At 43.1% G+C, this 26,771-nt stretch overlaps 1 protein-coding gene across 2 annotated transcripts in view; it reads right to left on the reverse strand.

The window, feature by feature from the left end:
* Nucleotides 1-21,083, reverse strand: part of kif4 (kinesin family member 4) — a 93,172-nt gene extending 72,089 nt beyond the window's left edge. For both annotated transcript variants that reach the window (XM_068047485.1, XM_068047484.1), the window contains exons 1-6: nucleotides 20,936-21,083; nucleotides 10,201-10,324; nucleotides 9,904-10,018; nucleotides 7,199-7,389; nucleotides 1,281-1,370; nucleotides 91-257 (exon numbers count right to left, since the gene is read on the reverse strand). In XM_068047485.1, coding sequence (XP_067903586.1) covers nucleotides 91-257; nucleotides 1,281-1,370; nucleotides 7,199-7,389; nucleotides 9,904-10,018; nucleotides 10,201-10,323 — 686 coding nt within the window. In that variant the 5' untranslated portion in view covers nucleotide 10,324; nucleotides 20,936-21,083. The remainder of the gene's footprint in view (nucleotides 1-90; nucleotides 258-1,280; nucleotides 1,371-7,198; nucleotides 7,390-9,903; nucleotides 10,019-10,200; nucleotides 10,325-20,935) is intronic.
* Nucleotides 21,084-26,771: the final 5,688 nt, after the last annotated feature.

Here is a 26,771-nt window from a genome sequence, read left to right on the forward strand (position 1 = left end):
ACACAGGACATAATGCACTAGAGCATGAAAACGATAAGCATTCTCAATTGCTTGGTAGAAGATATAGCATTTGCATATAAAGCTACTTACTTGTCACTTTTCTTCCTCTGCTCAACAGTCACTGTGAAGATGGCATGTGATCGGGATGACTGAGAGTTCATAGCTGTTGCAGCGACTGTCCTCGTAGAATTTCCTTGTTCCAGGCAATCCACCATTTCCATCACAGTAATTACTTGCTTTTCAATTAGACCTACAATCTGAAAGATTGACAGAACAGGATTGCAGTGAGGTATTTATAAAGGCATACCATTTTAGAATCAGGGAAACACAGCACAGCAGAAACAATAATCTAACCCATCCGAAAGGACTAGGATACAAGTTTGCATCTATAATCCCCCAAATGCAGGTTACCAGATCTCTAGTGTACTTCTATGGGATGTCCAAGAAATTAGGTGCCTTCTCACAGTAAAACAGAATGGCAGCACTTATCCATCTCACACTGCACACTTCAGATCAGCACGAGTGGATACACAGGGCTGGATTTTACGATGGGCGGGGAGGGAGTCATCCATCTGCCTCATTTAGGCGGGACTTCCTGCCTCATGGAGCTGCCGACTAAACAGCAGACCGGCAGTTCTTAGTCCCAGCAGTGCCACTGGGAGCAGTGGTCACTGCCGGGGCTGCAAATTAGCTTCAGGATGAAGATGACGGAGAGCACCAGAACTAAGGTAGGGTTTTGGGGCCTCGCCGAAGGCAATTGGTCAGGTCCCGACAAGGCAAGGGGGGCAGCCCCCTGTGGGACACAACGCCCCCCGCCAGAAGGCCCCCTAGTTTTAACAGGTGGCTTTTCTGAGGCCTCAGCCACCCGCCGGACAACCTTAAAATCCCCGTGGCGGCAGGCGGAGGCCCTAAAGTGTCTGTTAATTGGCCACTTAAGAGCCTTGATTGGTCTGGGGCAGGCGTGCCATTTCTCACCGCCGCCCCACATAAATTGGCAGCAAAGGCAGGAGCGGGTCGGAAAGCACCACCCCCCCCCACAACCCCACCAGCTTCCCACTCCATTTTATGCCTCCCCACCCACCAGCAGCTCGCTCTTTTGGGGGCGTAAAATTCCATCCACAGTCAAGTTGGAAAGGCAGCTCAAGAAAATATAAACCAAATCAAACCACTTGATGTGTAAAAAGATTACACAAACTTTTTCCCAAAAAAGTGCATCCTGACAATGAATGCTCATATAAAAAAAAAAGAGACTGCATTTTACTAATTGTAGGGTTACATACCTTTATTCCTTCTTTGGGATCTTCTCTAATGTGGATCTGGGATTTCTCCCGAGATGGATGCAACAGATCCAGAATCTCCTCATTGTAGATCTGCAAAATGACAAACATGTAACTAAAATCGATCTGGAACAATTTCACAAACTGGATCTGAAGAATCCTGAAGGTCCACATTTTAATGGAAGACCGGTCAAGAATTAACTTCAATACTAACTACATAAGCTTCCAAGAAACAATCTGTGCAACCAATGCAGTGTCAATTTAAAAAAAAAAGTCAATTCTCAAGTATGAGACCATTTGCATCTAAAGATTTTTTTTTTTCCCTCTCTATTTTCCCTTAATCCCTCTCCCCCTCCACTCCACCAAAAAGTGACTTCTTTCTGGGATGGAGTTGGTACCTGCTGCTACAAGTCCCAAGTGGTTATTCCTCACACAGGAACCCAGCCTTTTCCTCCTATTCAAGCATGGTAGCTTCACACCACCACCACCGACCCAACCAACATATACACCAACTTAGCAGCATGGGTCACTGGATAGCAAACAGAAGGCAGCTGATTATTTCCTCCACTCATAATAGGAGTGCTCAAGCAAATTGTAGTATATATACCCACTATCCCGATAAACTTAGCACAACTTAGGAATCAAATATGGGGCCTTTGTCATCTACATGGCTCAGTAATTCAAAGCTTTGACTAACAGCCACCCGAGACCGGTTTTATTTTCAAACCAGTAAAATTCAATTAGAACTTTCACTAAATTAAAGCATTGAACAGTTTCTAAGTGTTTTTATTGGTACCACTAAATTTCTGAGATACCTTCCCTTCTTTTCTCCCTCTGCCTCTACACTGAGTGACTCCTCACCCTCAGGTGATTTAAAGCTCCATCTGGATTACCGTCTTAATTATCACCCTCCTGTCCTCCATAGAATTCTATTGCATCATACCCATATTTAATGGCCATCTTTTTTATCCTCACCACTCTTATGATTGCAATCACTGACAAAGCTAACACCAGTCACTCCTACGTAACCCTCATCACCCATATATCCCTGCTCCCTCCACCCCCAGGACAATAACCCGTTAGTTTTTAACACCTCCCCCCCATATCCAGAGGAGCAAAGATAACCCTGTGCTTCCCGCCCGCCTCCACCCCCACTCCACCGATTTACATCCGTGCCCCAACCACCCTTACCTCTAACAAGTGTAAGCAACACATGGGCTTCTTTGTCGACAAGATAGAGACCATTCATTAAGCTGATTTGGCTGTTCTCAGCCCTACAAAGTCATATCACAATACACAAGAATACAAGAAATAGCAGCAGGACTAGACCATATGGCCCATCAAGCCTACTCTGCCATTCAAAATGACTACAGCTGTTCTTAGGATTCAACTCCACTTTCCTGCCTTCTCGCCTTACACCTCGATTCCCTGCAAGACCAAAAATCAGTCTATCCCAGCCTTAAAATGTATTGAACGATGGAGCACCCACAGCCCGCTGGGGTAGAGAATTCCAAAGATTCCCAACCCTTTGAGTGAAGCAATTTCTCATCTCAGTCCTAAATGATCGGCCCCTTACCCCGAGGCTACCCCCGTGTTTTAGATTCCCCGATCAGCGGTAATAATCGCTCAGTGTCTACCCCTTTCGAACCTTTTGTTTCAATGAGATCACCTCTCATTCTTCAAACCACAGAGAGTGTACAGGCCCAATTTACTTAGTGTCATGGACTTGTAATTATTTTTCTCCTCGGATTAAAAACATTGTCTTTAAGACTCTGTTTAAAAAAAACAGTGCAGCTTTAAGGGAAAGTTCTAGATTTTCTAAGACACAGTGTACCAGCAGCTGCATTTTTGTTACCTAAGTGACAGCAGGAGAGACCAAGAGAGCGAGTGTAATGTTTCCACTTAACTGTGTAAAACTGACAAAAACTGTCTGAAACCAGACTCACCAACGAGGCGTACTGCACAGAAAGGAGCCGTTCATTCTCTGAGAAATTCTACAAGGAGCTACAGGCCAAGTTAATTCCCTGAAGGGGAAAAGCTGACTTTTTTCAAGAAACCTTTTGTATTGCTGAAAGAACTGTTGATGCCTACTGCAGTCGAAGAGTTGAATGCCGATTAAGAATCGATGACTGCATCAAATCCATATGAAGACTTCGAGTGGCCTTTGACTATTTCCAAATTAGAATACCTCATCCACCAGGAACGTAATCTACAAAGACTCACATCTTATTTGTTCTTAAGAGACAGCTAATTTTTAAAAACACCACTTAGCAAGATGTTGTGTGTGAGTGAGAGAGAAAATGGGAGAGATAGATTAAAATAAGTTAAGGTTTTTAGACATAAATTTATCTTGTGTTTAAGATTTAGCTTTAATAGTTAATTTGTTGATATCCAAAGATACCTGGTTTGGTCGGTTTCATTCTGGGGTTACTAGAGTGTTTAATTTGGCTGTTTTCTGGTTGGGTGGAAAACAGTAAATAATATGCTGCGACCTGTGGACTGACAGGACTGAATTGACAGTGCGTTGCTTCCATTGTGGTCATAACATTAGTTTATCATAGGACAACTCCCTCATCCCAGGGACAAATCTTGTGAACCTGCGCTGCTCTGCCTCCAATGCAAGTATATTCTTTCTTAAATGTGGAGACCAAAACTGCACACAGTATTCCAGATGTGGTCTCACCTGTACAATTTTATTAAGACTTCCTTATTCCTGTACTCCAATCCCCTTGCAATAAAAGCAAACATGTCATTTACCTTTCCAGTTGTACCTGCATGTTAACTTTCTACATTCCTTGCACAAGCACACCCAGGTCTCTTTGAACATCAACACTTACAAGTTGCACACCTTTTAAAAAATATTCTGCTTTTCTATTTACAATCAAGTGCATAACTTCGCACTTCCCTACATTAAACTCCATCTGCCATCTTGTTGCCCACTCACTTAACCTCTCTATATCTCTTTGCAGCCTCCGTGTCCTCCCCACAGCTTACCTTTCCACCTACCTTTGTATCATCAGCAAACTTAGATACATTACTCTCTGTCTCTTCATCGAAGTCATTAATTTAAATTGTAAATAGCGGAGGCCCCAGCACTGATCAGTGCATCACTCCACTATTTGCTGCCTGCCAACTTAAATGCCCCATTTATGCCCTTTCCAGAGCAAAACCCTGGGGGTCACTGTACTCACATAGAAAGTGTCCTTAACTCATACCATTTCTTCCTTTCGAATTAATTTTAAATCTTCCTTAATTCTATATCCTTTACTCTGCATAGAATCATAGAAAGTTTACTTGGCCCATCATGTCTGCGCCGGCTGAAAAATGAGCAGTCTAATCCCACCTTCCTTGTCCAATAGTTTCATGTGGAACTGTGGTAAAGGTTTTTTGAAACTTCATGTATACCACATCCATTGCATTCCACCCTTCATTCCCCCCATCTCCTCAAAAAGACTGCAAGGTTTGTCCAGAATAGTCTTCCTTTGTGAAGTCTGTATCCACTTCTAAGTTTCTCTTCACCTAGATTAAAGATGAAATTACTGACAAAGACTCCAAAAGTGTCGCCACTGCAGACATACTTTATTTAAGTTAGCTGTTTTGCCTTTTGTAAACAAACATTACATTTGCCACTCGCCAATCCTGATCCACTCAATCGAACTCTGAAATTTAACTTCTAGGGCTGTTGCTATTCCGGCCGCCTTTTCATTCAGGATCACTGGATGTATTCTATCAGGTTGCAGCAGACATTCCTCCTTCAACTTAACTAATTTCACCAATATGTCAGAGAGATGCAGCACTGAAACAGGCCCTTCGGCCCACCAAGTCCATGCCGACCATCAAGCACCCATTTATAATAATCCTACATTAATCCCACCTTCCCTCAATTCTCTTACCACCTATCTACACTAGGGACAATTTACAATGGCCAATTTACTTATCAACCTGCAAGTCTTTGGCTGTGGGAGGAAACCGGAGCACCTGGCGGAAACCCACACGGTCACAGGGAGAACTTGCAAACTCCGCACAGGCAGGACCCAGAACCAAACCCAGGTTACTGGAGCTGTGAGGCTGTGGTGCTAACCACTATGCCACTGTGCCGCCCGAGTTTTCATTTTAATTTTAATTAACTCTGCATTAACGCCTTCCCAATAGCCTTCTATTGTCGTCAACACCAATATGAAGTATCTCCTCCAATTTCTGCTCATCGTCTACTCTCTTCTGAGGTCCCACGTTACATTCAACAATTCTCTATGCACTATGAACAATTGTAGAAAATTTTCACCACTCTTCTATACATTTTGAAAAACTCTTACTACTCATTTGTTTTCCTCATCCTTCTCTTAACTTCATGGGAGTCAGCTTCCACATGTAAACTGATGACACCCAGTTTAACATCTTCATCCCCCAACATCTCCAATACCTCAATGTTGTCAGTGTTTGTCTGAATTCCAGCCTTGGATGATCTGTAACTTCTTCAACTAAATGTTAAGACCAAAGCCACCTTCAGCCCTTCCATAACTTAGTCCCCTCATCTAATCTATCCCCATCTTAGCTAAACCAAACCGTTTGCAACTTCAGCATCCTATTCAAACCAAGCCAAATTTCTAACACTATATCCTCTCCAAAGAGTGCTTACTTCACCTCTAATCTTATCCATCTCCATTCAAACCTCAGGCCAACTTCTTCAGAAAATCTCAAAGGCTTGTCACCTCCAGCCTACCTTCCTCCATAAACTTCAGTTTCTTCAAAACTATAGTGCGTTTAGGCTCTCCTGTGTCATGTGTAATCATCAGCCTATCCTTGCTCAAGAACCCATGCAAGTCACACCACCCACCCTCAGCCTTGTGTTTAAATCCTTTTATAGTTTCTCTTCCTCCCCTGTCTTTAACCTCTTCAAAATCTACACGAGTGAACTCTTGTTCCCGACTCCAGCCTTTTATGCATTCCTCCTTCCCTTCACCCCACCATTGGCAGATATGTCTTCAGTGATCTAAGGCCCCCATCAGTTCCTCATTCTTTTAGACTCTCCACCTAGAAAAACTTTACCAAAAGCTTGGTCACTCTCATTAATCTCTCCTTTGACTCTGCATTTCTGAAGCACCTTGAAATTTTGTGTGTGTTAAATACACTATATAAATGCAAGTTTCTGTCGTCTCAAGTCTATGAGCATACTACATTTAACCTATATGACTCAATAAATACTATAAAGGTTTGTGAAAGATGCTAACCCTTCAACATTATGGCTGTTATCCATTTTTAATGTCCTTAAAATGAATCAAATGTATCCACATACTATTTAAAAAGTTGTTGAAATTTAAGAGCCTAATGCTGCACACAACATTCAGTTAAGACTTGTTTCATCAAGTCTAGCATCCCAACTACTTCACAACAGAACTTGAAAATTTATTCTGTTCAATAGTTTCTGTTGAAAAGTCAACAAAAGAATTGCAGTACATTCTCCTGCTCCCGCTACGTCATTAGAATTTTACCCACTTACACTTAGTCCATCTAAACAGACTATGTCGGAGTTAACAGAAATCTTAACATAGCCAGGTATCATATCAGTCATTAAAACATCAACTAGATCAAGATCTTTCATGAACTTCGATCTTGATGGTTTTTTTTGTTAGACCATAGCTACATATCTTCACACAGTCAAATTGGCTGATACACATGTACAGGAATGAAATCATTCCTACACCTGTGGATTCTCTAATAGGTTTCTTCATGACATAGAAAAGTGCAAGGTAGCAAAACACTGAGGGTCACCAGCCAGGTTTCAAATGCTCAGCTTAAAACTAGCAAACGAGTGGGCCTAAACAAAAAAAAAAATGAAAGCATATTTCAGTATGACTTGACAATGAAAAAACAAAACTGAGTATTCCTAATACTGGAAAATGATCTCCACCCCCCCACTTTACCTCTAGATAGGAAATCTTTAACGTAAAATCATTGTCTGAATTTTCTTCAATCATCCTGAAGAGCATATTTATTACTCTTGGAATGACTCCAACACTAGGATCACCCTCTTGCACAGATGTGTACGTGCCTCCCATTGAATAGGTCTTTCCAGAGCCAGTCTGTCCATATGCTAACACTGTAGCATTGTACCCTTGAACAGAAGAGGAGACAGGAGAGGAAATCAGTGATATCACAATAAAAAAGGTACACAGTGAATGATGATCAAAACACAGCCCTGCAAGCCTGCTCCGCCATTTAATAAGATCATGGCCAATCTGATCTTGGCCTGAACTCCACTTTCCTGCCTGTTCCCCATAATCCTCGACTCCCATATATCTGTCTCTCTTAGCCTTGAATATATTCAATGTGCCAGCCTCCACTGCTCTCTGGGATAGAGAATTCGAGATTCACAACCCTGTGAGAAGAAACTCCTCCTCATCTCCACATCAAAGGGGTAACCCCTTATTCTGAAACTGTGCCAGAGTTCTAGATTTCCCCAAGATGAGAACATCCTCTTCTCAGCATCTACTCTGCCAAGCCCCTTATGAATCTTATATGTTTCAATAAGATAGTCTCTCATTCTTCTAAACGAGAATGAGTACAGGCATAACTTGCTCAACCTCCTCATAAGACAACCACTTCATCCCACGAATCAACTAGTGAACCTTCTCGGAACCGCCTCTAATGCGAGTATATCCCTCCTTAAATAAGGAGGCCAAAACTGTACACAGTACTCTAGGTGTGATCTCACCAATGCCCAGTACAGTTGTAGCAAGACTTCCCTACTTTTATACTTCATCCCCCTTGCAATAAAGGCCAACATTTTATTTCCAGCTGAGTATTTCCAGCATTTCTTGTTTTTATTCCAAGATTCCATTTGCCTTCCTAATCACTTGCTGAACCTGCATGCTAACTTTGTGTTTTATGAAGGTACCTAGATCCCTCTGTAGCACAGCATTCTGTAGTCTCTCCCCATGTAAATATTTTGCTTTTCAATTCTGTGGATAACTTCACATTTTCCCACATGATACTCCATCTGCCAAATTTTTTGCCCCACCCACTTGGCATAGCCATATCCCTTTGCAGCCTGTCCTTCTCACAACATGCTTTTCCACCTATTTGTGCATCAGCAAATTTGGCTACAATATACTCAATCCTTTCATCCAAGTCATTAATATAGATCGTAAAAAGTTACAGTTTGCCAACCTGAAAAAAAAAGTGACCCACTTATCCAGGCTGTTTCCTGTTAGTTAGCTAATCCTCTATCCATGCTAATATATTCCCCCAAACACCATGAGCTCTCCTCTTGTGCAGCAACCTTTTATATGGCACCTTATTGAATGCCTTTTGGAAATCCAAATACACTACATCTACTGGTTCCCTTTTATCCACCCTACTCACTACATCCTCAAAAAACACGAATAAATTTGTCAAATATGATTTCCCATTCACAAAGCCATGCGGACTTTGCTTGATTGTATTATGAATTTCTAAATGTTCTGCAACTACTTCCTTAATGATGAATTCCAGCATTTTCCTCAATGACAGATATTAGGCTAACGGACCTATAGTTTCCCGCTTTCTGTCTCCCTCCTTTCTTGAACAGAGGTTTTACATTTGCAGTTTTCCAATGCATAGGAATTTTCCAAATCTAGAGAAAGATGGAAGATTACAACCAACGCATCAACTATCTCTACAGGCACTTCTCTTAAGACCCTAGGATGCAGGCCATTAGGTCCAGGGGACTTGTTAGCCTTTAGTTCCATTAATTTGCCTAGAATTTTTTTCTCTAGTGATAGCATTTGTTTTAAGTTCCTTCCTTCTCCAGCCCCCAATTTTCTATTACTGGGATGCTTTTAGTGTCTTCTACCATGAAAACAGATACAAAATATTGTTCAAAGTCTCTGCCATTTATTTGCTTCCTATTATTAATTCCTCAGTTTCATCCTCTAAGGGACGAATGTTGTTTACTTAGCGAATCTCTTCCTTTTTATATACTTGGTAGAAGCTCTTATTGACCTCATATTTCTTTCTAGTTTACTCTCAATCTTTTTTTTTAAAAAAAAAGTCATCCTTTGCCAGTTTCTAATCTTCTGACCTACCACTAATCTTCACAACATTGAATGAATGAATACAATCAGATACCATCCTGAACTTCCTCAGTTAGCCATGGATGGTTCATTCTGCTCAGTCTTTCTTTCTCAATACATTATATGCCTACGGATCAAGGTCCATATGCAGGGTAGATTTGCACCTCACAGGGAAAGAAAATGGCAATTGGCAGAATAGCGGTATTCATAAAAAGGTCTGAGAGCAGGCCACTGATTGAAAAAGAGGGGAAGAAAAGAAAAAAAACAAACAATTCAACATTGGGGAGTTTTAGTTACATGCTCCGAATGACTGCCAGGGCAGGGGCGTGGAGGAGAGAAAAGGAAAACCAAAATTTATGATAACTCCAAAATAGACTGCCATTCTCCAGTAAACACTCTTTCAGCAGATCAATTAAAATATATTCTTGTTTTAGAAATATTTTTTGGCATGAAGTGAATGATCAGAGTCTGACAGATAGAATGATCAACAAAAACCATTCGCAAAATCACCACTATTGATAGTCATTCATGATGCAATGAGCAACTGAACCACCCCACAAGCGGGCAACAGTTACCTTTGAATATTCCCCGAATAAGGGGATCAACTGCAATATTGAATACTTCTTCTTGCTCTGCACAGGGATCAAAGACATAATCGTATGAAAAATACTTGTCAATTCCCAAAAGTACCTGAGGAAGAAACCAAAAGAAAAAATTAGTACAGCATATTAAAATCAAAGAACAGGAAGATAGGAATACCTTCGAGTTCTCCTTTGTCCTACTATCTATTCATAAAAATTCTTCAGACGTCTCTACTGAAACCATGACAACGTAAGCACGATATTAAACCATCAACTTATTTAAGTTCTTACCTGTGGCTCTCCTGGAATAAACGTCAAGCACGTTTGACATCCTTCTTCATTCTCTTTTTGTACAAGCGGACGGCAGCGTAGGGCTACTCGTACTGGAATAACCTTCTCTTCTTCTCTTACCATCCTGTCAACAGATAATATGCATTCAGCAATTCTCCTGCATATTATAGACTGAAACACTATGCACTGATGGAGACACTACATTAGAGTCAGTGAAAGTGATCATACACAAGTGATAAATACAAGAAATGCTGGAACCACTCAGCAGGTCTGGCAGCATCTGTGGAAAGAGAAGCAGAGTTAACGTTTCGGGTCAGTGACCCTTCTTCGGAACTGACAAAATATTAGAAAAGTCACAGGTTATAAGCAAGGGAGGTGGGGGTGGGGCAAGAGATAACAAAGGTGGTGTACATTGGACCAGGCCACATAGCTGACCAAAAGGTCATGGAGCAAAGGCAAATAATATATGTTAATGGTGTGTTGAAAGATAAAGCATTAGTACAGATTAGGTGTTAATGCACTGAATATTGAACAGCAGCAAGTGCAAACATGAAAAAAAAAACAGTGGGTAAGCAAACTGAACAAATTAAGATGAAATGAGATAAATGCAAAAAAAATTGTAAAAAATGTAAAAAAAAAAGAAAAAAATAACTAAAAATGAAAGTAAAATGGGGGGCTGTCATGCTCTGAAATTATTGAACTCAATGTTCAGTCCGGCAGGCTGTAGTGTGCCTAATCGGTAGATGAGATGCTGTTCCTCGAGCTTGCGTTGATGTTCACTGGAAGACTGCAGCAATCCCAGGACAGAGATGTGAGCATGAGAGCAGGGGGGAGTGTTGAAATGGCAAGCAACCGGAAGCTCAGGGTCCTGCTTGCGGACTGAGCAGAGATGTTCCGCAAAGCGGTCACCCAGTCTGCGCTCGGTCTCCCCAATGTCGAGGAGACCACACTGTGAGCAGCGAATACAGTATACTACATTGAAAGAAGTACAAGTAAATCGCTGCTTCACCTGAAAGGAGTGTTTGGGGCCTGGGATAGTGAGGAGAGAGGAGGTAAATGGGCAGGTATTACACCTCCTGCGATTGCAGGGGAAGGTGCCATGGGACGGGGACGAGGTGCCTTCGGAATGCTGACAGGGGAAGGGAGGGGAAGATGCGACTGGTAGTGGCGGAAAATGATCCTTTGGATATGGAGGCTGATGGGGTGGAAAGTGAGGACAAGGGGAACCCTGTCACGGTTCTGGGAGGGAGGGGAAGGAGTGAGGGTAGAGGTGCAGGGAATGGGCTGGACACGGCCCTGTCAACCACAGTGGGGGGAAATCCTCGGTTGAGGAAAAAGGAGGTCATATCAGATGCACCGTCATGGAAGGTAGCATCAGAGCAGATGCGTCGGAGACGGAGACACTAGGAGAATGGAATGGAGTCCTTACATGAGGTAGGGTGTGAAGTGTAGTCGAGGTAGCTGTGGGAGTCGGTGGGCTTATAATGGATTAGGCACACTACAGCCTGCCGGATTGAACATTGAGTTCAATAATTTCAGAGTATGACAGCCCCCCATTTTTCTTTCATTTTTAGTTATTTTTACTTCTCTTTTTTTTTTTTTAAAAACATTCTTTTTTTTTTTACAATCTTTTTTTTGCATTTATTTCATTTCATCTTAGTTTGTTCAGTTTGCTTACCCACTGTTTTTTTTTTCAGGTTTGCACTTGCTGCTGTTCAATATTCAGTGCATTAACACCTAATCTGTACTAATGCTTTGTCTTTCAACACACCATTAACATATTGTTTGCCTTTGCTCCATGACCTTTTGGTCAGCTATGTGGCCTTGTCCAATCTACACCTTCTCCTTTGTTATCTCTTGCCCCAACCCCACCTCACTTGCTTATAACCTGTGACTTTTCTAATATTTGTCAGTTCCGAAGAAGGGTCACTGACCCGAAACATTAACTCTGCTTCTCTTTTCACAGATGCTGCCAGACCTGCTGAGTGGTTCCAACATTTCTTGTTTTTATTTCAGATTTCCAGCATCTGCAGTATTTTGCTTTTATATACACAAGTGAAATGGCCATGGGGTTGGGAGTACAGAAATATCAAAGTGCCAATTACTAGATTAGGGTCAATAATGGTGAAGAAAGGTGTAAAAAGTTAGATGGTCTGACAAGTTAGGAAAGCGTGCTAAAACATGACCAAAGTTGTTCAACATTAATAAGTGTCAAGTAAGAAATAGTAACAATTGTTAAGTACATAAAGAACAGAGCGTAGAAATATATCTTAGTACAATACTCAAATGGAGTGGAAAAGGCATATCTAGGAGTCAGAAGTCTAAAAGTATAAAATGCCATTTGAAAAATAGGCTTCTGGGCTTAACACATGTAATAGACAGAATTCCATTTTACATGGTTCAATATAAAAATAAGGAGTGATGAATATGACAGGTTATTTTCATATTGGTTGGCTATATAATCTTGCCATTTAGGTATCAATTTGTACTTAACATAGTAAAATGTTCCAAGGCATTTCACAGGAGCATTATCAAGCAACATTTGACAGCAAGCCAAAAGAAAGAAATATTAGGCAAGGGCAGTGACCAAAAACTTGGTCAAAGAGATGTTTGAAGGAGCATCTTAAAAAAAGGAGGAAAGAAAGAGGCTGAGGGATTTAAGGGAGGGAATTCCAGAGTTTTGGGTCTTGACAGCTGAAGGCACAAATGGAGGTGCGATTTAAAAAAAAATTGGTGATGGTCTTGAGGCCAGAATTGGAGGAGTGCAGAAATGAGGCTGGTCAGGCTGGAGGAGGTTACAGAGATAGGGAGGGGAAAGACATGGAACATTTTGAAAAACAGAATCAGAATCTTTTCAGGAAAAAAAAAGTATACTTAAGCAAGAGCCAACATAGGTCAGCAAGCACAGGAATGATGGGTAAATGGGACTTGGAGAGAGTTCAGACACAAGCAGAGTTCTGGATGACCTCAAGTTTATGGAGGGTAGCCAGGAGTGCATTAGAATAGTCAAGTCTACAGGCAGCAAAAGCATGGATGAGGTTTCCAGCAGATGAACTAAAGCAATGACTGAGTGAGGCAGGTGGAAATATGTGGCTTTAGCAATGGTGTGGATGCGATCAGAAGTTCATCTTGGGGTCAACTACGATAAAGTTGCAAACAGTTGAGAGGGAGAGTGTCGGTGGCAACTGAATACAAAACAGCTTCAGTCTTCCCAATATTTATTTGGAGGAATTTATGCTCATTTGGTACTGGATGTCAGATAAGGAATCAGACAATTTACAGACAGTAGAGGTCGTCAAGAAAGGCAAGGTGTGACGGAAGTCAGACCTGCCAAATGGAAACATTAATTTTGTCATATGGGACACTACTTGAAACTTTACTGGACATTGCAAAGAACCTGCTTAAAAAATAGCAGAGCTAAGCGGCTGAAAACACAGTTATACATTTGCATTGAGAGACAGATGAATAGATTATGATTAGATTAGAGATACAGCACTGATACAGGCCCTTCGGCCCACCGAGTCTGTGCCGAACATCAACCACCCATTTATACTAATCCTACACTAATCCCATATTCCCAACAAACATCCCCACCTGTCCCTATATTTCCCTACCACCTACCTATACTGGTGACAATTTATAATGGCCAATGAATAGAGAACAATGGAAGTGCTCACTGATTTCATTAACAAGATTGGTCTGGACAATAGTGGTGATCCACATCCTTTGTCTGTGTAAGAGCCAGAACTCCCCCCACCCCCGAGTACAACCAGAAAGCTTTGAAGTCCAGCAACCCTCCAAGAAGCTACTGTTTCAAACAGAGATGATCACATGACCTACCTGCTGGCCAGAGACTTTTTTTGAACTGTGCCTTACAGAAAGGAATCAGACTGCAATTTGAACAGAAAGACAGACACAGACAGCCACTGGACTAGCAAAAGGAAGATTTTTCTCTCTCTTCCAGCAAAGTCCCAGGAAAACCACAGTAGCAACTGCCATGCTTCAAGACTACAGAAAAAGCCTCTTTGGCCTTCTGGTACCAGAGAAGCAAGCTTGAAATTATGCACCGAGACCCACTGATTAATTTTAATTGCAAATGAACCAGAGTGCAGTGAACCAGGGCTCACTGAGGGGGCAAGCTAAAATCACTGTTTTAAAAGATAAACCCTGTTACGGCCAAACCAGGAAAGGGGCAAGAGTGGAGCTTGAGACCCCTTCCTCAACTAGTCTTAACACAAGGTAGAGTTGGATTATTTAATTTATTAAAAAGAAATTTGGGGGGGGGGGGGGGGGGGGGGGGGGGATGTGGGCATCACTGGCTAGGCCAGCATTTATTGCCCATTCTTATTTGCCCTAGAGAAGGTGGTGGCAAGTTGCCTTCTTGAACTGCTGCCATCGTTGGGGTGTAGGTACACCCACAGTGCTGCTGGGAAGGGAGTGCCAGCATTTTGACCCAGCAACAGTGAAGGAACAGAGATATAGTTCCAAGTCAGGATGGTGTGCGGCTTGGAGGGAGCTTGCAGGTGGTGGTGTTCCCATGCATCTGCTACCCTTGTCCTTCTAGGTGGTAGAGGGCACAGGTTTGGAAGGTGCTGTAGTGCATCGTGTAGATCGTATACACTGCTGCCATTGTGCATCGGTGGTGAAGGGAGTGAATATGGTGCAAATCAAGCGGGTTGCTTTGTCCTGGATATTGTTGAGCTTCCTGAGTGTTGTTGGAGCTGCACCCATCCAGGCATGTGGAGAGTATTCCATCACACATTTGACTTGTGCCTTGTAGATGGTGGACAGGCATTGGAGAGACAGGAGGCGAGTTACTCGCCGCAGAATTCCCAGCCTCTGACCTGCTCTTAGTAGCCACAGTATTTATATGGCTACTTCGGTTCAGTTTCTGGTCAATGGTAACCCGCAGGATTTGATAGTGGGAGGTGCAGCGATGATAATATCATTGAATGTCAAGGGATGAAGGCTAGATTCTGTCTTGTTGGAGATGGTCACTGCCTGACACATGTGTGGCATGAATGTTACTTGCCACTCGTCAGCCCCAGCCTGGATGTTGTCCAGGTCTTGCTGCATATGGACATGGGCTGCTTCAGTATCGGAGGAGTTGCAAATGGCGCTGAACATTGTGCAATCATCAGTGAACATCCCCACTTTTGACCTGAGGACAGACTGAAGGTCATTGATGAAGCAGCTGAAGATGGTTGGGCCTAGGACACTACCCTGAGGAACTGTTGCAGTGATGTCCTGGGACTGAGATGATTAACCTCCAACAACCACAACCATCTTCCTTTTTGCCAGGTATGACTCCAACCTGTGGAGAGTTTTCCCAGATTCCCATTGACTCCAGTTTTGCCAAGGCTCCTTGATGCCATACTTGGTCAAATGCTGCCTTGATGTCAAGGGCGGTCACTCTCACCTCATCTCAGCAGTTCAGCTCTTTTGTCCATGTTTGAACCAAGTAATGAACAGGAGCCGAGTGGCCCTGGCAGAACCCAAACTGAATGTCAGTGAACAGGTTATTGCTGAGCAAATGCTGCTTGATAGTACTATCGACACCCCTTTCATCACTTTGCTGATGATCGCGAATAGACGGACAGGACAGTAATTGGCCGGGTTGGGTTTGTCCTACTTTTTGTGTACAGGACATACCTGGGCAATTTCCCACATTGCTGGGTTGATGCCAGTGTTTTAGCTGTACTGGAGCCACCTAGCTAGGGACAGAGCTAGTTCTGGAGCACGTCTTCAGTACTGTTGCAGGATTGTTGTCAGGGCCCATAGCCTTTGCAGTATCCAGTGCCTTCAGTCGTTTCTTGATATCACGTGGAGTGAATCAGATTGGCTAAGACTGGCATCTGATGCTGGGGATCTCAGGAGGAGGCAGAGATGGATCATCCGGTCAGCACTTCTGGCTGAAGATGGATGCAAATGCTTCAGCCTGGTCTTTTGTACTGATATGCTGGGCTCCCCAATCATTGAGGATGGGATGTTTGTGGAGCCTCCTCCTCCTGTCATTTGTTTAATTGTCCACCATCATTCACGACAGGATGTAGCAGGACTGCTGAACCCAAATCTGATCCGTTGCTTTTGGGATGGCTTAGCCCTGTCTATCACCTGCTGCTTGGCATGCAAGTAATCCTGTGTTGTAGCTTCACCAGGCTGACACCTCATTTATAGGTATGGTCAGTGCTGCCCCTGGCCCTCCTGCACTCTTCATTGAACCAGGGTTGGTCCCCTGGCTTGATAGTAATGGTAGAGTGGGGGGGGGGGATATGCCGGGCCATGAGATTACAGATTGTGGTTGAATACAATTCTGCTGCTGGTGGTTCACAGCACCTCATGGATGCCCAGTTTTGAGTTGCTAGATCTGTGTGAAATCTATCCCATTTAGCACAGTGGTAGTGCCACACATCACAATAGTGGGTACCCTCAGTGTGAAGATGAGACTTTGTCTCCACAAGGATTGTGCAGTGGTCACTCCCACCAATATTGTCATGAACAGATACATCTGCAACAGGTAGATTGGCGAGGATGAGGTCAAGTAGGTTTTTCTCTCATTGGTTCCCTCACCACCTGCCACAGACCCAGTCTAGGAGCTACGTCCTTTAGGACTCTGTCAGTTCGGTCAATAGTGGTGCTACCGAGCCACTCGGTGATGGACATTGAAGTCCCCCACCTAGAGTACATTTTGTGCCCTTGCCACCCTCAGGTGCTTTTTCCAATTGGTGTTCAACATGCAGAAGCACTGATATCAGCAGCTGAAGACTCTGCAGCCGATGTTAGTTGGGACAAAAGGGTCAGGGAGATGCATAAAAGAGACTAAAGATAAAGTAAGAGAACTCAGGCAGATATAGGACTGAAGATGATAGTTTAGATTTAACGACAAGGCTTGATGACTTTAAATTTGAGGCATTGGGGGAATAGACAGCCAACATAGGTCAGCGAAGATTGGGGTGGTGCAAGCAGGACAAGATGTATGCAAAACACTACTTCAAATTAAACTGTTACAGTCAAAGGGCAAGAAGTTCTAACAGATATGATTTACTCGCTACCTGAAAAGGACAAGGCGAAAGACTGCAGGGAAGATAGCCACAATGTAGACCAATGCACCATGGCTCAGAAGGGTGTCAATAGGTGGGGGAAGGGCAAAATAGAAATGAGAGAGTAGAAGGGGACTCTGTAATTAAGGGGATAGGTAGCATCCTCCGTAGTCAAGCGGAAGAATCCTGAAGGGCGTGTTGCCTACTCGGTGCCTAGGTAAGCGATATCTCCATGGCTGGAGAGGTAATTGGAAAGGGATGGGGGTAAATCCCATTGTCGTGGTCCATGTTGGAACAAATTTAAGTAGGAACAAGGAGGACGCCCTGCTGAGAGAGAATCAGAGATTGGCTCTGAATTAAAACTCAGGACCTTAAGGGTAATAATCTCTGATCACTGCCTGAGCCACGTGCAAATTGGCATAGGAGCTAACTGATCAGGATAATTAATACGTGGCTAAAAAGGGCTGGTGTGGGGAAGAAGAGTTCCTTTTCATGGGACACTGGTACCAGTTCTGGGACAGGAAGGAACTGTACTGATGGGATGGGCCCCTTGTCCTGGCAAAAAGGGTGAATAGGGAGGTCGCAATGGCTTTAAACTTGTACGATGGGGGAGGGGTCTACAAGAAACACAAACAGTCTAAATGTAAACAATAGGGAAGGCGAGCATAGGAAAGAATGAAATAAGGAAATTGATGCAAAGGGAATATATAGTTATGAGAGTCTAAAAAGATGGTTTTAAACAAAGTGAGAAGAAATTCTATAATGAATTAAAATGTCTGTGCAGCAAAGCACAGCATACACAAGACACAGAAGCTGAAGGCAATCATGCGTTGTGAAGAATCAGACATAGTAGAGATTGCTGTGACATGGCTACAGAAAAATCACGACTGGAAAAGCTATAGAGGGGAAAAAAGGGGAAGATCAAGTAGCTGTACTCATTAGGGATAACAATGGCAGTAGAAAAAGGACACGGCTATCAGCAAGACACAAGTAGAATCCACATGGGTAAAGCTAAAAGATAATAAATGATCAATCACACCAATAGGTGTGGTCTACAGATCACTAATAGTAGAAGAAATATACAGACAAATTAGGGCATTGAGTAAAAAAAAATCATCATGGATTTCAACTACCCAGATATTTATTGGACAGAAGCAATAAGTAAGGGGGATAAGGGAATGGATTTCCTACAATGTGTACAGGACTCCTTTCTAACCCAAGATATAAAAAGCCCAACAATGGAAGATTCGCTATTGGATCTATTAATGAGGAATGAACCAGAGCCGATAAGAAGTAAAAGTAGGGACCATTAGGCAATAGTGACCATAATATAATACACTTTATGATAATAGAGAAGGACGCAAGTAGGACAAAAACAAGGTTAATTGATTGGAGAAAAGCTGATTTGAGAGGCTGAGACTTGGGAAAATAATACAAAGTGACTCCTGACAACACAGCGGCCTGCTGACGTCCGAGTGCTCCAAACTGCGCAAACAATCTCCTGAGTGCTGAGATGCTGCGCATGCACAGCCTACGCCTTGCCAGGACTAACTGGCGCAGGTAAACGCTCTCACCCCTTGGCCACTCACTCCCCGCTCCCCCCCTCCACCTCCCGCCATCCCTCCAGACGCTAGCTCTAGGCCGCAGGCCGCTTCCCTCCTCTCGGCCACTCACTCTGCCCGAAGAAGCAAAGCGGGCCGCAAGGGGGGACAGGGTGATGTAGGAGCGAGTGGCTAAGGAGGGAAACAGCCTGCAGCATAGAGATAGCGTCTGGAGGGTGGGGGGGAGCAGCTAGAGAGCAGTGTGGAGGGAAGTGAGCAGCCAGAGAGTGGGATGGTACTGACACCTCACAGAATTACAGGTGGTGTGCAGCACTGTGAGAGGTGCTGTCCTTCAGATGAAACTTTATACAGTGCAATGTTCACCAAGTATCAAACATGCCCATTGTGTGCTGCCGCAGGTTGAAGTTATTTTTCTGTGATAAATGGAGTAGTGCCATCTTTAATCCTGGCAGCTGCCTGAACGTCACAGATAGTGACGTTTCAGTGGAACAGGTTGCATTTGCGCATGTGCTAGTACAGCGCCACTTAGTGCTTGCGTTGTTAGCAAATGCAGCCAAAATAACATTGGCAATATTGTTACACACTGTTGTAGAACAGTGGGAAATATTTAAACCAGCATTCAGAGTGCAGGAAAAATATATTCCACTAAAAGGAAAGAAACTAAATATGAGTGAGACTCCATAGATGAATAAAGAAATAAGGGAACAACCGAGAGTTAGGAAAGAAGCATACATTAAGTACACAAACAGCAGAGGAGTGCATAATAACAGCGTGAAGATACTAAGAGAGAAGTCAAAAAACAATTAGGAAGACAGAGAAGAACTTCAGTTATCAAGAAACATAAAACAAAACAGTAAAATATTTTACACACCCATCAATAACAAAAGGAAAGCTAGAATGGGAATAGGATCATTCAGGGATTATGCACAGGTAACAATAGAGAGATGGCAGAAATGTTAAATAATCATTTTGCTTCAGTATTTACCAGGGAGACTGAACAGGTAGATAGGACATTGAATGAAGAGATGAGCAATGGGCTCAGTGCATTTAAAATAAAAAAGGGGATGTATTGAATAAACTAATCAAACTCAAAAAGGAGGATAAGGACCCTAATCTGAATGGATTGCATTCACACATTTTAAAAAGAACCTAGGGAAGCAGAGACATTACTACACATTTAATAATTCTTTAGAAAAAGATACAGTGCCAGAGGACTGGAGGATAGTTAATGCAATTCCTATATTTAAGAAGGAGGACAGAACATGCCCAGGGAATTACAGACCAGTCAGCTTGACAATAGTGGTAGAAAAATTAATGGAACCCCTTCTAAATTGGATAATAGACAAATGTCTAGAAAAGTAGGGAAAGATAGTCAATACTGAGTAGGGCTGCAACAAATTATAAGACAGCATTAACAAACTTGTAGAATGGACAAATAATTGCAAATGGGTTTAGCACAGACAAAATATGAGGTAATACATTTTGATATGAAAATAGGGAGTTTATTTTAGATGGAGAAATTAAAATGCGACCAGCCTGGTATCAGCATAGCACATTACAACAGCAATAGAGAACAAGGCAATTTCCATCAGAAAATGCAATCCCCAAACACAAATTGTAGAGTGCATTTCACAACCACAGGGCGTCCCAAAGCACTTTAAATCCAACGAACTATTTTTGAAGTGTAGTCACTTTTGGGATGTAGGAAAAACTAGAATTCCCACAATCCGTACTAATCAAGAATAGAACTTGACCAAATCACTGCACGCAATGTATTATATTCCTCATATCATGTACGAGGAATCGCCAGCACCCTAATCTCTCATTTCATAACACAACAGTAGCAGCATCGCGAGCCCAAGTATACGGGATTGAACATAATTGAGCCCATTTCCGTCTCCAATGTAACGATGGAAAGGAAACACAGATCAAGCAGCTCTAACCGTTGCCATTAGGGTTTACCCCAGGGATAATCCTGCAGCCAGTGCACTAAGAAAACTTATTAAAGAGTTCAACATTCAGTTGAGGCCTTGTATTCCGCCACGACCTGCAGCCTGCGCCGACATAAATCCAAGGACATGTCTGCTCCCCATCCCACTTTTTTTCTTCCATTATGCGGGTACAAACTCCCACCTTAAAGTTGCTTTGCTCCCGATGCCTCCTCACACTCGCAGCCTGCACAGGTTTTGAAGTCAGTGATCACTTTTTTTATCCCCCAACGGGTTGTGCTTTTCAGTCTCCCAGCCCCAAAATCCCGCTTCAGTCTTTTTCACACTATAACCGCCCAACACACATTCAAATACTGCATCAACCGCAGCTCAGCCAATCACGGGCCGTAGCAGCGAGACGCAATCACGCCATACGAGCGGCGTTTTCATTACGTCATAGGACGCTTTGCAAAAAAAGAACGAGGGCGGGGCGGATCGCGCGCTTTGGTTGCTATAGAAACGGGCGGTGTTCAATGGGAGCCGAAATAGCGTTTTATGGCTACAGATGTATGTTAATAGCAAAGGACGGCAGAGAGTGGAAGTTTCATACAGTAAATACAGTGAAGCACTGCGATTCTAAGAAAGCGGCGCATCTGAACGCTAATTTGTTTTCCTTCTCAGGGTTTTTCATTCATTCATGAGATGTGGGCGTCGCTGACAAGGCCAGCACTTATTGCCCAACGCTAATTGAAGGTGGCGGTGGTGATGGGCCGCTTTCTTGAATCGCTGCAGCTGGATGGTGAAGGCTGCCGGATCTCCTGAGTGTTTCCGTCATTTTCTGTTTTTATTTTAGGCAAGTAAGTGGTTTGGGCATAGACTATCATCATACGTGACTATTCTATGGCCTATATACAAAGAACAAAGAGAATTACAGCACAGGAACAGGCCCTTCGGCCCTCCAAGCCTGCGCCGATCCAGATCCTCTACCTAAACATGTCGCCAATTTTCTAAGGGTCTGTATCTCTTTGCTTCCTGCCCATTCATGTATCTGTCTGGATACATCTTAAAAGACGCTATCGTCTTCGCATCTACCACCTCCGCTGGCAACGCGTTCCAGGCACCCACCACTCTCTGCGTAAAGAACTTTCCACGCATATCCCCCCTAAACTTTTCCCCTTTCACTTTGAACTCGTGACCCCTAGTATTTGAATCCCCCACTCTGGGAAAAAGCTTCTTGCTATCCACCCTGTCTATACCCCTCATGATTTTGTACACCTCAATCAGGTCCCCCCTCAACCTCCGCCTTTCTAATGAAAATAATCCTAATCTACTCTTCATAGCTAGCGCCCTCCATACCAGGCAACATCCTGGTGAACCTCCTCTGCACCCTCTCCAAAGCATCCACATCCTTTTGGTAATGTGGCGACCAGAACTGCACGCAGTATTCCAAATGTGGCCGAACCAAAGTCCTATACAACTGTAACATGACCTGCCAACTCTTGTACTCAATACCCCGTCCGATGAAGGAAAGCATGCCGTATGCCTTCTTGACCACTCTATTGACCTGCGTTGCCACCTTCAGGGAACAATGGACCTGAACACCCAAATCTCTCTGGACATCAATTTTCCCCAGGACTTTTCCATTTACTGTATAGTTCACTCTTGAATTGGATCTTCCAAAATGCATCACCTCACATTTACCCTGATTGAACTCCATCTGCCATTTCTCTGCCCAACTCTCCAATCTATCTATATTCTGCTGTATTCTCTGACAGTCCCCTTCACTATCTGCTACTCCACCAATCTTAGTGTCATATGTCTTTTATTTGTTTAAATTCTTTAATAATGTCTCATTTTGGCGAATGTGATTAGGGGAGCTGCCAATCAACAGAGGGACTAATGCTGACAGCCCATTTATTTAACAAAGTGACTCCTGACAATGCAGCGGCCCTCACGTCATCAGAGCGCTCCAAGCTGCGCACATGGACAAATGGTCTCCTGTGTTCTGAGATGCTAGGTATGCACAGCCTAAGCCTTGCCAGGACAACTGGTGCAGGTGCAGCGAAACGCTCTCACCCCTCGCCCACTCAGTCCAGGCTGCTCCCTCCTTGCTTCTGCCCCCACCACCCCACCCCCCGTCCCCACTCTCCGGCTGCTCGTACCCCGCTTCCCCCAACTCTCCGGCCAGTCGCTCCCAGCTTTCCCAAAGATGCAAAGCAGGCCGTGAGGGGTAACGGGGCAATGTAGGAGCGAGTGGCCAAGAGGAGGCAAACGGCTCGCGGTGTAGAGCTAGCGTCTGGAAGGGTGGGGGAGCGGCTGGAGAGTGGGGATGGGGATTGAGTGGCTGGAGAGTGGGATGGTACTGGCACCTCACAGAATTACGGAAGGTGTACAGCACTGTCAGAGGTGCTATCCTTCTGATGAGACTTTAAACAGCGCAATGTTCTCCAAGTATCAAACATGTCCATTGTGTGCTGCCATGGTTTGAAGTTGTTTATCTGTGATAAATTGAGCAGCACCATCTTTAATCCTGGCAGCTGCCTGAACGTCGCAGAAAGTGACGTTTCAGTGGAAAAGGCTGCAAATGCGCATGTGCTAATACAGTGCCACTTAGTGGTTGCGTTGTCAGCAAACGCAGCCTTTACATTATTACCTGCAGGACTTGCAGGAAGATGCCGAAAAATATAGCGTTTTAAGGAACCTGACAAAATAAGACTATCTAATAGTACGAAGTACCAAATAGATGGCCTGGAAATTTATGTTCTAGGTGTCACTGTCAACTGGTTCCACATTTACTGCTTGCTCGTGCCAAACTCTCACTATATTATAGCTCTTTTGGTGTCTGTCTGGGCTTAGTAATAGCATTCTCACCTCTAAATTAGAATATTGTGGGTTCTACTCCAGAAACAGGAGTACATAATTGAGATTCCTACATCGTGCAATACTGAGAGCATGCTGCACTGTCAGAGATGCTATCTTTCAGAAGATATTGTTACGACCGAGGTGGGAGGAGTGCACTGTTAATTCAGTCCCACTTCTCCACAGGTCACAGCATATCAATAAATTTTCCCACTTACCTAAGCAGCCAATTAGATACGCTGTTTGTTCCTGGATAAAGCACACCAACCAGGTTTCTTCAATTAAAATTAACTGTTTTATTATAAAACTAAGTCTTAATCAATAATGACAAAAATCTATATACGAATTGAGATATTAAAGCTCCTGATTTTCCCTAGTCCTCATGCACACACATATACATCCAAAAACCGGTTAACCAGGAAAAAAGGGATTTTGGTTTTGTTACGACCGACCGCTCCAGTCAAAGCCCCCAATCAAAATATACAATTCTGATTGTGGTGGGACCAACGCACTGTTAATTCAATCCCGTCGCTCCACAGATCAGCTAACATATCATTTAAAACTTTACAAATTAAAGAAAGACCCAGCCAAATTGTACCATCTATGAACCCCCGAATGAGGCTAACCAAACCAGGTGTCTTTAAATCAACAAATTAACTCTTTAATTAGAAGAACTAAATTCTTAAATACTATGAAGATATTAGTAGTTGGCAGGAAAAAAGACAGAGGCGCAAGGGGAGAGCCAACTGTGCAACAGCCCCAACAAACAAATTTCTCTGCAGCACCTGTGGAAGAGCCTGTCACTCCAGAATTGGCCTTTATAGCCACTCCAGGCGCTGCTTCACAAACCACTGACCACCTCCAGGCGCGTATCCATTGTCTCTCGAGATAAGGAGGCCCAAAAGAAAGATGAAGATATAAACAACATCTAAAGTAGAAAAAATTAGAGTCCTTGCAAATTTACAGTCCAATGTTATTTGAAGTCCTCACAGTCGTCCGATGCGGGAAAAAAGGTTCTTCCACAGTCGAACAGTCCTTAGTCTAACTTCAATAGGTGATGCTTTCCTTCTCCAGCGAAGTCCAACAATTAACGACTTGCAAACACTTTCAATGGAATCAAGCCGACTTTAGAGTTTTTGAGGGATAAAAGATTGTCACTGTCTAGCTTCCCTTTCTTCAATTTAAATTACCAGCGATCTCTGTTTTGGCTTGACGTTTTTTAGAATTTTGAGAGACAATAATTAAACAGACTAAAATCCTCTTCCTTCAGTTTAAATGGTTGAGAGCTCTTTTTGCAGGTGCTGTCATCACAGCTGTGTCTTCTGTCTGTGTGTCTGTTAGAACAAACTGTCTTCAACTAACAGCCAGTTCAAAACTGAATTGTAACAAATGTATCGCATGAGACTCACTCCCAGTGGTTGTATCTGTGGTAACAACACTTTGAATCGCAATCTCCAAATGGCTGTTTCTAAGGCAATGAAAATGCACCTTCCTATAACTCCTGACCCTTGCTGGTTCTTAAAGCAATACTGATCCCTTGCAAGCCTTAAAGGCAAACTGCATATTCCAAAAAAAAACCAACAGGACCATGACAGTTTACATCTGTTTCATGGGAATGCAAGGAATAATAAAAAAAACTTAGTCTGTCATGATCTGGAAGTAAATTCTTCAGTTTGGTAAGTCAAATAGTTGGATACCACTCGAGGTCTTTCCAGGTGAGGTTGATGAACAGTCTGTGATGGGCAGGTTTTCAAAGAATTTCAACAGTAGAAGGCTTCACATAAGGTCTTCAATCAGGTGTGCAGCAACAAGGATCTTTTTAGGTCTTACAGCAGTAAAAGATTTCTTCTAATATTCAGGATTTCTTAAACCTAGGAGGCAACACTACAACTTGATGCAGGGATTCTTCAGAGACAGGAGGCAACAGGAATCTGCCACATTTGAAATACAGGGTTTCCTGTCAAGAGATGCAGGATTCCTTTACAAAGAGGTAATACTTTTTCTGGGTCTTCGTCTGATCTCCAGGCAGGTCAAAATCAAATTTCAAATGCCTGCTTTGTGTCCAAACTCACTGGCTTTTAAAGTTCAAAACTGAAACAAAAACCTTCCATAAACAAGTCACATGCCCAGTCATAAATTGTCTCTTGTCATAGAGGGTAGCTCTGAGGTCAACCCCCTGCTGGCTTCCTTGAAATTACCTGCATTCCAGTCCTTGTTTACCACTTCAGCTTTAGTTGAACTTCCTTTCAAAACATCCATAAAGTTCAACTATTTGCAGGTGTCTCAATGTCCACTGAAATCTTTTTTCAGTGTTTAAAAACACAGAATTCTAAGATTTAATACAAAAAAAAATCCCCATAATAATATGCTAAACTGAGGGCTCCTAGTGCCTTGACTGATATTTATTCATAAATCTTTTATCTCATTGCTATTTGTGGGACCATGCCATGTGCAAATTAGCTGCCACCATTCCGTACATTATAACAGTGACTGCACTTCAACAGTATTTAATTATCTGTGAAGTGCTATGGGAAATTGCAAGGCCATGAAAGGTGCTATATAACTGAAAGTTTTTTTCTTTCAGAGTTATCCAGGAATAAGCCACAGGGATAACAGTAAGGACCAGCATTGGCAGTGTCATCCATATGTTGTAAGTTGGCTGCAGGTCCATGCTACAGTTGGCAGAGCTCCACAGCTGCATTCTCACTAGGTTTTCTGACACTCCAGATTGGCCTGGTGTCTCCAAAAATTGAAGATCAATCTCCAGGACACAGCTGCAAGAAACCATGGAGAAAAGTCATGGAGCCATTAAAAATTATGTGTTTTTCTTTTCCTCCATTAAATATTGGGAAGACTGTTCACTAGCTACCAACTCCATCCCTCTCCCTGGCAACTAGCTGAGGCTGAACCAGACTGTTGGCAAGCTTGTTGTCTTATTTGACCCTGAGGTGAGCTTGCAACCACACATCTGTGCCATCACTAAGTCTGCCTATTTCCACCTCCGTAACATAGCCCTACTCTGCCCCTGCTTCAGCTCATCTGCTGCTGAATCCCTCATTCGTGTCCTTGTTACTTCTAGACTTGACTATTCCAAAGTACTCTTGGCCAGCATCCCATATGCTTCCGCCTGTAAATTTGAGACCATCCAAAACAGCTGCCCTTGTCCGAACTCGCACAAAGTC

Source organism: Heterodontus francisci, chromosome 15 (genome assembly GCF_036365525.1).
Source record: "Heterodontus francisci isolate sHetFra1 chromosome 15, sHetFra1.hap1, whole genome shotgun sequence".
NCBI lineage: Eukaryota > Metazoa > Chordata > Chondrichthyes > Heterodontiformes > Heterodontidae > Heterodontus > Heterodontus francisci.